This window comes from Gekko japonicus, unplaced genomic scaffold (assembly GCF_001447785.1).
Source record: "Gekko japonicus isolate JY-2015 unplaced genomic scaffold, Gekko_japonicus_V1.1 scaffold155, whole genome shotgun sequence".
Classification (NCBI taxonomy): Eukaryota; Metazoa; Chordata; class Lepidosauria; order Squamata; family Gekkonidae; genus Gekko; species Gekko japonicus.
Genome location: NW_015167534.1, coordinates 1,322,677 through 1,334,680, shown reverse-complemented (window position 1 = coordinate 1,334,680; position 12,004 = coordinate 1,322,677). Strand labels below are relative to the sequence as shown.

General features: G+C 42.9%; 1 protein-coding gene across 3 annotated transcripts in view; it reads right to left on the bottom strand.

Moving 5' to 3' along the window:
- The window catches only part of TRIP12 (thyroid hormone receptor interactor 12), a 127,408-nt gene that overhangs the window by 27,022 nt on the left and 88,382 nt on the right, over positions 1-12,004 (bottom strand). For 2 of the 3 annotated variants that reach the window (XM_015413482.1, XM_015413484.1), the window contains 5 exons: positions 7,700-7,874; positions 7,127-7,268; positions 5,282-5,473; positions 4,865-5,016; positions 994-1,166 (listed from right to left, as the gene is read on the bottom strand). In XM_015413482.1, the coding sequence (XP_015268968.1) occupies positions 994-1,166; positions 4,865-5,016; positions 5,282-5,473; positions 7,127-7,268; positions 7,700-7,874 (834 nt within the window). The remainder of the gene's footprint in view (positions 1-993; positions 1,167-4,864; positions 5,017-5,281; positions 5,474-7,126; positions 7,269-7,699; positions 7,875-12,004) is intronic. The other variant, XM_015413483.1, reaches the window with a different exon arrangement.

Genomic DNA, 12,004 nt, shown 5'->3' with positions numbered 1-12,004 from the left:
CCCCCCCCTCCCTGCCCCCCCCCCCCGGGCGGCAAGGTGTTGCCAGCCCGCCAAACTTTCTCCTTCCTCCCCCACCAGTGGCAGCGAGGCCTCGCCCGTCGGCCAAGCCTTCTCCCCCCCACCCCTCCCACCGCTGCTGCTGTTCCAAGAGCGTTCCCTGCGCATGCGCAGGGGATGCTCTTTTACTTTTGGGGGGGATTTCAGTATCCCTCCTATAGTTGTTTACAGTTTTTAGCTTTTTCTGCACATCTGGGGATTGCCCCCGATGTGCAGGAAAATCTCCCTGCCCCCCAAGTGCCCCCGATGTGTGGATTTAGATATCCACACGCAGGGGGTGCCTTCTCTATTAGATATATAGATATATCAAACACTACCTTTCTGTGTGTAGTAGCTATGTTTTCAAAAATTCTATTTACAGTTAGAAAACAGAGGAACAACTCTTAGAGTCTTCTGCCAGCATTAGGGCTATTATAAAATGAATTTAAAATAACTGAGACACCAGGTCATTTTGACAATCTTTAGGTTTTTCCAAGTATGAGTGCTATAGAACCCAGTCTTTTTAAGTATCAAACTTGTACAATGGAGTTCTTTAAAAATAATTGAGAGAAGAATTTTTGTAGACTTTCAATAGCATGCACTCAACCCAGTTTATCCATCAGCAGGCACAACAAGCAGCCAAGCTGAGGAACAAAATATAAGCCAGGGAGATGAACTGGGCAGGGTAGCCCAAAATCCTCTTTTTAGTGGTTCCCCCCAACCAATATCCATCCCCAATGGAAGCTTTATAACCAGCTAATCTTGATGAAACTGGATTTCAGTGCAATTTTTATCAAAATGAGAAGCCAGGCCAATTACAGACAGTATACAAAGGTGCTTTGCAATCAAACTAATTTCTTCAAGTCCTGCTGTGGAGCTTTTAGCCACAATTAGAGAAGAGTCCACACACAATACTGTCACCACAAATTTACAGTATAATTAAACAATAAAAGGTACCTCTCACTACAAGGTATCTTTCGATGGCTTGTACCAATGCAAGGGGATCTATCTTCACAGGTCCACCTTTCCACTGTTTTACGTTAGCACAGTCTGGATGTCTTTGCAGCTGGCATTTTAACTGATGAGTGTTGAAAAATTTTAAAGCTTGGGATCCTCTGTTAAGAGAAAAACTCAAGATAATTTATGAAAAAACGTTGCTACAGTTATTCTATTTTTAGTTGGTTATAATCAACACATTAGAGTAATAAAAACAGTTTCTACCTTTCCCACTGGCTCAACAACTTAGTTGTCATTTTAGTTTCGTTCTATCATATTTACACATGTGTGTATATAACATTTTCATTGCTTCAGGTAACAAAGGTTCATGTTACATATGAATTTGAGGATTTGCTATCATATCCACAACACTCTTTCCACCACAATGAGAGCAACACCCCTCAAATACATCCCAAAATCTATAAATGCAGAACCCACACTAAATACACAATCAAATATGTACATCACTGATTTAAAGTCTGTATTTTCCAGCAGTCATTGCTGCATAATTTTTCGGGCTTGCTGAGCTATTCTACAAAAGAGGCCATGAATTTAATGGCAAACATTATAATCACAACAGAGGTTGTTTGTATGTTACCAAGTGGCCTGCAAATATTTGGACATACTGGGTTGGTTCCCATGGATCCATTATGCTAGTTATAGTGCTTTCTTCTAGTACAATGAACTCTGTGCAAAAGAGCCTCCTTGAACCTATCAGAATAGCTCTGCAGAATCCACTCTCCTAGCGGAATGAATTTCTTTATAGGCTAAGAATTTAGACACACAGTTGTGCTCTGTGGAGAAATGTTATAAGCAGTTTGACTGAGCTGTAATAACTTTCCCATTTTAGATAGCTGATCTGATATTTGAAAGCAGCATGGGGTTGGGGGAGAGATCCTTGCATGGATCCATTTATTAGACTCATGTGGAACAAAGCAGAATTTAGAAACTAAGGTAACTTTACAGGAATGAAGATCTCGGAAGGATTTTCGAGACAATCTCTTCCTAGCCAGCTGTCCTATATCAAGGTGTTGCCTGTGCAAGAGCGGAAGCAGACTAGGTACCACTATGGCCACACAGGTTTGGCAACTGTACTTTAACACACAACCTAAAGAACAGCTCAAACGGATTCTTCCTGGGACATTACTGAAGGAGAAACTGGAAGCAAGTGGAGTTTAGTTTCGCACCATCTAAACATGGAATTTCTTGTTTTTGGCCAGGTCATGCAAAGGGAGAAGAGAGTCCAAGCCTCACCCTTTGTACAATTCTAGAAACAGGAAGCAAGGCTGGAAAAGCAGATTTCAAGGTTCTCCAGTAGGCAGGAACAAAATGAGTTCTGGGCTCCTTCCACTGCCAGCCCCAACCCTGCCTACCACAGTCAACAAAAAGGAGACTATTGCCTCCAATGATCAGCAGAGTCACTGGGTACAAAGCTCACAATGATGCAATTTTCTTCAGGCAGACTGACGTTAATCTGGTTCTACTATCTTTGTTGCAAGCTGTATAGAACCACTACTATCAAGGTGTGGCAGCAGTGAGAAATACCCGTTTTCTGGTACTTGCTTGAGGTAGCTTGGCAGACTGACTTACTACCTAGAGTTTAAAATTAAACTAGGTAAGGGAGTTTCTTTTCAGTGGGTGGGGAAGGGATTATTTAGCTTCACTTGTTAACCAAGATGCCTACAGGTAAAAATGTTTGCATGGGCATGTAAGAATGAAGAATCATCTAGGGAGACAAAGAAGAGCTATTTACAAGCCAGGAACCAACAAGGGCTCATGACAGAGGGGAAACCAACACCTCCAACTGCACCCCCCTCCCCAATTTCTTTTTCTGATTTACTTGTCTGACCTCCTTCAGCACTGGCTCTGCTTCCTTCCTTTCCACCATGCACTTAATATTTTACTCCATTGGTTACTCCACTTTTGTTATTTTTTCCTTCTGATCCCTCACCCACCGACTCCAACTATTTCTTCCTTGCAACCATTTCTCATATCTGCTTCCTCTTTTCTCTCTCACATCACAGTGACCAAGTTTATTTTCCATTCTCCCTATTTTCCCTCCGGGGGGGGGGGGTGTCCAGCAACCCAAAATGCCACCCAGAAACGTGTTGGTTTGAAGGCTTTTAAAAAAACTTTTTGTATTTTCCTGCAAACCTGGGGTCTTTTGCCAAGTCTGCATTAGTATTTACCTTAGGCCTGTGTGGTTCCCCCCATACAGGCTTTTTAGCTTGCAAAGGGATCGTACTTGACTAATTAACATATACAGTACTCTCTCTCATTCATGGTATTCTATTCGATTCCTTGGTTCAGGTATCATTGGAGGTATCACTTTGGGGCAACTACCACAGATCTGACCAGTCTGTTTCTACTTTAATGGACAGCAAGTAACCTTCTACTGTTGAACAACTGGCCAGGAAGAAAAGTATCTCATGCTAAGTTGACTAGATCCAAGGAAGGTTTCCAAAGTTTCTCTTCTAAATTTAAAGGACTGCTTATTTTCCAGAAACTAAATTTAAAGTTATAAAAGAACTTGACCAAATTTACTGAGCAAGTCTTATACTAAATATAATCACTCCATGCTCTCTAAATACCAAGAACAGCTACTTCGCCAACTTGCAGGAAATTTTTCTTATGAAAATGTTATACCCTGACCTCTCAGCCAAGTATGGTTCTCGAAGTCACTTACAGTAAGACACAGTGAACCCAAGCACATAAGAACAAAAAACAAAAACAAGCATCAATCAGATATCACAAATATAGGGCTCTTTTTGTAGCAGGAGCTCCTTTGCATATTAGGCGACACACCCCTAATGTAGCCAATCCTCCAAGACCTTACAGTAGCCCCTGTAAGAAGAGCTCTGTAAGCTCTTGGAGGATTGGCTACATTAGGGGGGTGTCGCCTAATATGCAAAGGAGTTCCTGCTACAAAAAGAGCCCTCAGCTCTGTATACTGGAGACTTACTGTCAGATCACAGTAAGATTTTGCCTTCAAAGGTAAGTACATGGGTTGGATCCCATCTGAAGTTTCCATGCACAGAAGCACAGCTTCCCAACAACTCCCTCCAGCTGCTGCAGCACAACAAAATGCTGTTCCTGAGGGACCCCTGCCCAGGAGCTTGAGGAAGAAGTTGGAAAGCTTTCACGGAATGAGGGAGAATCAGTGAAGATCAGCCAACTCTTGCTTGCACTGATCTTTTTCAGTGGGATCCAATTTTTACTCTCCATTATTAGAATACATGCAACAGACTGGAAGGAGGTTGCAGGACTGGTAGCCAGCACCTTGAATCTTTAGAAGTTGTTTTCAAAGCCTCAGACTGAGGTAATCCCATCAGACTGTACAGATCTTGAACCACTACCTATTTCTAAAGCCATAATACTTTTACATAAATAAATCAAGACCACCTAAGGAGCATTCAGGGACTGTAGTCATCACTCTTAAATTGAGTGCACGGAGATTCACATTTAGCATCTCTCCATCCAACTGCTGACTCCTATTATTTGCTTAAATCTTTTACACTACAACAGTGTGTATACCCCTCTCAGGGAAAACATCAATGCTTACTATGATTAGTGCTGACTCTGTGAGCCGCCTTTGGTAAACATTATGAGTCTAAGTTTTGAGCTCCGAAGTATAACTTCTCCATGACCCAAATCCTTTAAATATGCTCTTATGCTGAAAGGTTTTTTAGCAGTCATGTGTGAAGGCAGCTATGCTATGGACAATATATAAAATCCAGAAAACCCGTTTAGAGGGGCAAAATTATCAGAACAAGAAATATTCTGGAAAGTAATACTCTGAAAGTGAAAAGTTTACCTGAGCATTAATCCTTACCTGCTCCCTGTTCCATTTCCGCTTGGAAAGTCATGGACTTTAACTGGAAACTGCTCCATCTGACTAAGACAATTATTCATTTTGTGGACTAATGCCAATAAAGGTGCATTTTCTAATGGCTCTAATCTTCCAAGGGGTTCTTCTCCAGGAAGCTGGAATTAAAAGTTAAGTTTCTTATTCAAATTATTGTCATTTAGAAGCACTATAACCAAATATAGGAAGCTGGAGTTATTTAGAAAGATTTTATCTTCAAGCAATTTGTCTTTCAGTTTCTAATAGGATGGAGGGAAAAGCCATAACAGCTCCTGGTCACAAACTTTTAAAATTATTTCCCCTTGAGCCTCAAGACTGCATCATAGGTACCACACATATGAAGTGACACCCCCCCCATAATACTGAAGTTTACAGGATACTTACAGGAGAAGAGAAAAACACATGAAGGAACCTTTTCAATCTGACATCCCGGTTTACAACATCCTTTTCACTCTTGGACGTCAAGTAAAGCAGCAGCTGTTTCATAAACCCACTATGCTGGATCTCAAACGAAGAGACATCAGACTCAGAGACTATACTACGGATTTCTACAAGGCACTCAACTCCACCATCCACCTGAAACAACCAGGTTTTTTTTTGATATGATAAAACTTTTATTTAGGCAATCATTCCACAAATTCAAATTAAAGAAAAAAAGAACGGTGTGAATTTGGAAGATTTTTATACTCAAATTCTAACACATACTCAACTTCATTTTACCGGTTTTGATGCTACTTGAGAGGGGTGCAGGATAAAGTCACATATCTGATATGCTATTAAATACTTATGTGCTGACTTTGTAAACCCATCGATATCGTACTCAATAACAGGCACTACGTGTAAAATAGGATGCCTAAAAGTAGGACAGGATGCCTGAATAGTTTCCAGGTGACTGCTCACAAAGCCACCCCACCAGTTAGGACCACCACTCATTCTAATATGAACTTAATATAGTTTATAAAGAGTACTACTTAAAGTAGTCATGACCAAATGAACTACGGATTTCAGATTAACTGATTTAACTTGCAAAAAACTAGTTTCAAATATAGTTGCATAAGAACATAGGCTCCTTTCTTAAAAACTAACACTATGAGATATTTTTAATAATAACTGAATGTAAGAAGAAAAAAGTTGAGCTGCAGTCTGGAAGGTCTGTAGTTCGGCAGTTCGAGACCCTAGTGCCGCGTGACGGAGTGAGCTCCTGCCAACCTAGCAGCTCGAAAGCAAGAAAATGCAAGTAGATAAATAGGTACCGTTTTGGTAGGAAGGTAACAACGTTCCATACACCCCAGCGTTTAGTCATGCCAGCCACATGACCACAGAAAGGTCTTCGTACAGTGCTGGCTCTTGGAGACAGAGATGAGCACCGCCCCCTAGAGTCAGATTCGACTAGCTTTCGAGCAAGGGAAACCTTTACCATTACCTTTATAGATATATACCAAAAACACCTCAACTAGCATACAAAATAATCCTGTGATTTTTCTGCATTTTTTTTAACTCAATAATGGTAGTTATTTGGGATCTGCTTAACAGATGCCACTGCTTCCGAGGGCTGTGCAAAACGCGTGTCTTCCTTTACCTGAATAGAACTCAATTCATCTACAGAGGTTCCAGTTAGAAAGAAAAACTTGGTTGTATTCTAAATCTAAGTAACATTTTTACCTTTAAGACTTGGGACATCATCCATTAGGACTTGGGACACAATTATCTTCTCTGCATGTACGCCACAGCATGGCAGGCCATTACCAAAATGAGAAGACCATGTAAACCTCCTATATCCCTCCAGCTTGCAAATGATTTGAGCTCCTATTGTGCCTTATGTGGATCTCTCAGTTTTTGGGTACAACACCTAAATTAGAATGGATGGGACCCTCTTTTTTGGGGGTGGTCAAATCCTTGGAGATTTTATATTTACTGCTAATGTGTTTTGGAACCAAAAAGAATGTGATGCAATTAAAACTGCACCACAAGGTACAGTACAAAAAAAAGTGTGTAACAAAAGGCCAATGACAACATAACACCCCCCCCCAAAAAAAAACCCTTAACACCAAGAATCACCAGCTTTAACACAAACTTTCTTTGATGCTCAAGATGAAATGCATTCTAAGCATTGAAAAAGCTTGTTAAGTGCAGAAGAAAAATTAGACTTGCTCATATATGCATTATAGGCGATAATGTAGTATTTTGGCTTTTTAAAAAAATCTCCACATAAAGGAAAAATATCCTAACCTGAAGGTTGAGTTGTTCAGTTGCAGTGCAAAGTCTCTGTAACACATTTAGTGCAGGGTTGCTTCCATCCATGTTCTCAGAACTAAAGTAACGCTCCACAAATCTGTGGGCTTGATCTTTAATCCAACCCTTGATTTTCTCTCTATTAGAAAGCACAGTTTAATATGTTAAACGCTTAACAGCTGCATACTACGTGCACAGCTGTCCTGTACAACTCAAGTACATATTTACAATGTATACAAGCCTCTCAGCAGTACTAAAATGGGAAGGCTTAAGAGAGGATCTTCACATTGTAGTCAACAGTCTGCTTCAAATCTGATTAGTGTTCTTTTTCCTTATTCCAGTCCACTATATTTCCCCTCTCTACCCAATACACATCCATATTTTAAAAACTACACCCAACCACTGAGTGGCTCACACTGTTCCCAACCTGAAGTCTTTGACCTCTTCTCCCAACCAGATTTCATATTAACCCCACAATGGCCATGGACAGTAGAGTTCAAACTCTTAACATAATAGAAACTATCACATCAGAAAGAACTTTTGCATAGTAAGGCTTATTTGAGAAGTTACCTGTTGTTGGATATGGTATCCTTTGAGGCAGCTCTTGCAAGACCACTGACACCTGCTGTACGTGCTGGTTCAATATTGTTGCTATTGGACTGTGTGCCTAATCTTCCCCATGTTTTAGGGTTCAAACTTGCCAAAAAGGAAGATTTAGGAGACTGAGTAGCTGTAGGGCTTTTAGCTTTTGGGAGGAAAAAGAGATGCTATCAGAACGAAAGCTTAAGTATACCTGAAGTTCACCACCAGCAGACTAAACCCACTGACACTCATATTCTTTGATAGCACACTGTGCACTGAATACATCATCACCCCCTGCAACAATACTATGTGATTACTGCTTCCAATTGCATAAATAGTAGTGCCAATGCATCTTTTAAGTCATTTTGAAGAACTTACATAGACAGTACAGATTATCCATGTACACCCACACAACAATCTAGTCACACATATATTAGGCCTGTGTTGGTGAACCATACAACCTAACAGCAGCTCCAAGTGCAATAGCATTGACATCTGTACACTCTTAATCCATTAAGAGATGAAGCAGCTACATCAAGAGCAGGCAGTTTCTTTAGCATTTAGAGAAAACAAAGTTGCACTTACCTCTAACAATAGTTCACCAAGTATCTTCTGTGCAGGCACACATGGGGACTGCACATGAAAAGGCCTGCCCTCGGATAGGTTAGCCATAGTTCTGACAGAGCTGTTCTTGAAAGAGCTCTCTCAGCCCCACCTACCTCACAGGAGGCGAAGGGAAAGGAGTTGGTAAGCCGCTCTGAGACTCTGAGTGAAGGGTAGGGTATAAATCCAATCTCTTCTTCTAGGGCCCATGTGCTTTTGTGCAGTAGTGCCCCCTACCCTCGGTACCTCTAGTGCCACCAAAGCCAGAGCATGCAGTGGGGCAAGAGGGAGGGTATGTGTGCCTGCACAGAAGATACTTGATAAACAATAGTTACAGGTAAGCGCAACTTTGTTTTCATCATGGATCTTCTGTGCAGTCCCACATGGGGATTCTGGCAAGCTACTCAGTGGTGGTGTGGCATGCTCTTCTCACTTGAACAGCAAATGAAAAACTGCCATGCCCACTTGAACCTCATGCCTTGCCTGTAGATCCAACACGTAGTGGCATACGAACATGTCTGCCCATGACCAGGTGGCAGCTCTGCAAAGCTCCATCAAAGGCACTCCATCCAGGAAGGCTGCAGAAGAAGCCATTGCCCTAGTGGAGTGGGCATGGATGTTCAACAGGCATGGCAATCTGGCACTATCATAACCCATGGCCCTCATAGCCCTCACAATCCATCAGGACAGGGTCTGGGATGATGCTCTCCTACCCCTCTTAGGGCCACCAAAACCGACGAACAGAAGAAGAAGAGAAGAAGAAGAGATTGGATTTATACCCCGCCCTTCACTACCCAAAGGTGTCTCAGAGCGGCTTACAAACTCATTTCCCTTCCCCTCCTCTCAACAGACACCCTGTGAGGTAGGTGGGGCTGAGAGAGCTCTTGACAGAAACTGCTCTTTTTCAAGAACAGCTCTTATCAGAACAATGGCTTGCCCAAGGTCATCCAGCCAGGTGCAAGTGGAGGAGTGGGGAATCAAACCCGGTTCTCCCAGATTAGAGTCCGCGCACTTAACCACTACACTAAACTGGCTCACTGGCTCTATCCCTGCAAAACTCCAGGGTTCTCTTGAGGTAAAATAATAATCCCCCTCTAACATCTAAAGAATGCAACAAGAGTTCATTCTCAGAGTTCAGTGTGAAAATACGGGCAAAACAATATCTTCAGATAAATGGAATTTTGAAACTATCTTAGGAAGAAATCTAAGACTAGACTGCAGGACTACCTTTTCAGGGAAGAACTTCAAAAATGGGGGATCTATCTGAAGAGCTGCTAGCTCACTCACCCTTCTGGCTGATGTAACAGCCACTGAGAAACACACCTTCATAGAAACTTCTGCCAAAGAACAGGTAGAAAGGTGTTCAAAAGGCTTGAGCATTAACTGAACTAACACAACAGATAGGGATCATCGGGGCACTAAAGGGTCCTGGGGCAGACAGAGATTACTTAACCCTTTAAGAAATGTCTTGGACAAATGATGGGAGAAAACGGATTTTAAAAATCGTAAAATCGAAGGAATGAACACCATGCAGAACTTTGAAACACGTAGAAAACATTTAACTTTCTAAGGTCTAAAATGGGTCTAACTCCCCATCTTTCTTGTTCACTAGGAACATACAGGAGAAGAAACCCTCCTATGCCTGAGACCCCGAAACCTCCTCTATGGCGCCCTTGTCAACGAAAGATACCAATGCTTGGGAAAGGCCCAAAGTTGCTTGGTTGGACCCCTTAAAGATGAAGAGTGAGGGCGGGATACTTAAATTCTGTTCTGTAATGGAATTTAGCTGTGGGCAGAAGCCATTCATCGGAGGTAATCGCCTCCCAGGCTGAAGCAAACTGAGCTAGTCTGTCCTTAAACTTAACAGGGATTGGCAATGGTTTTAGTCAGAAGGATGGCTTCTGGGATGAAGTTGCCTCTCTGGATGAGGGTGGTTGCTAATTTGATCTAGGTTGATTAGAGACCTATGGTAACCGTGTTGCGGTGTAAATGGCTTAGAGTTAGGATACTGAGGCCCTGAGGGGCCAGAAAAGCAGTAGTCTCTTTGGTATGGATACCAGGGCTGTCTCACAAATGGCCTCTGTTTAAATTGGGAGGTGGAAGCATGTGAGACACCTAGGAATGTAGCTGTCTGTTTGTTCTTCTTTATCAAGGAAAGCATCTTGTCCATCTTGGAGGAGAAGACAGTGGAACCTTCTAAGTCCTCAACTTTAAGCCTGGTCCCCATAGGCCAAGCATGGCATCTCAACCAAGCATAGTGTCTTCGTACAATGGAGCTTGCCATGGCCCGTGCAGCCAAATCTGCAGAATGCTGTCCCACATTACTTTGCTGCTTCGAAAGTTTTATGGCCTTCACATGCAGAACTTTAGCGAGGAGATGCTTGTCTTCCAGTAGGAGTTCCAGGAAAGAAAGAATCCTCTCCCATAAGAAGAGTTGATAGCTGGCCATAATGGTTTCACAGTTGACAATTTTAAAGCCTAAAGCTGCTGAAGAATATAACTCTTGACCCAGGACATCCAGTTTCCTCCCTTCCCTATCTGTGTGAGCAGAGTGGTAGGACTGACGGTCCTTTGTCAGCATCTCCTCCATCACCAAGGAGGAGGATGAGTTGTCCGGTAGTTAAATGGCTCCTTCTTAATTTTTAAAAAATGTTCTACCCTCCTGGAGACAGGCTAGAGAGACACAGGTTTTTGCCTGCATGAGGTCTTCAAGGCCCTCTAAAACCAGGAAGGCAACAATCCCGAGGGGCTCTGAATATAGGCAACTCAGAATCTTGCCTTTGGGTTTGTGCTCTGAGGTAATGACTTCTATTTTGAGAGACTGGACCATATAAATAATCTGTTCCCCAAGCGTGCAGAGATCCTCCATAGGAGACACAGGGGATGGCTTGCCTACTCTCTAGTCGGGGCTCAGATCCAAAGTGGTATCACGTCCATCAGATTCAATCACCCCTTCTCCAAGCACCGGAATAAGAGAATGCGGTCTGCAAGATATGGCCACTGAAGGTGGATACGAATATACCCGATGAGGGTAATGACACAAACTCACATCCCCGGGGCCTGCAAAGTGGTCCCCCCATCCTCCAAATATCCTGGAGACATCATGTAGGGATATAAAGGCCACCGCATAGGCAGTTGGGGTTGAGACCATGGAACATCTGTTCCCAGATGGACTCAGGAAGAACCTGGCCATGTGGTAAGCCAGTATCTCCATCACCATCAGAAATAGAAACAGGTGGACCTCGGACCTAGAGATGGACTCCTGGGCTTCTCCTGCAAGGCTATCATTGGTTCCGGAGTGCTGGTGGGGGCATTCTGCTGGGGGACCAACTTGCACTCTTCTTTTGCCTTGCCTTTAGTCTTTTTAGCTGGAAGCTCAGAAGAGGCTCGATGGACCCGAGGGGATTGCAACTGAGATCAGATCTGCTGGGACACGAATCCAGGAGGTGGAGCCAAACGCGTTGATTCTGAAGAAGCACAATTGGGGGCTTTCTCCGGGGTCAATTTGGACGAGGGCTCCAAGGCTTTAAGGGCTTTATCCCACCATAATGCCTTAAGTTTGGATGCTCTATCCCCTTGAGCTTTTGGGGTGAAGTATTGGCAGGCATTACAAGACACTATGCCTTTCTCCATCAGCTACAAAAGAAGAACTGAGGATAGGGCGGTGCTGCTGCACAGCGCGTGATCCAT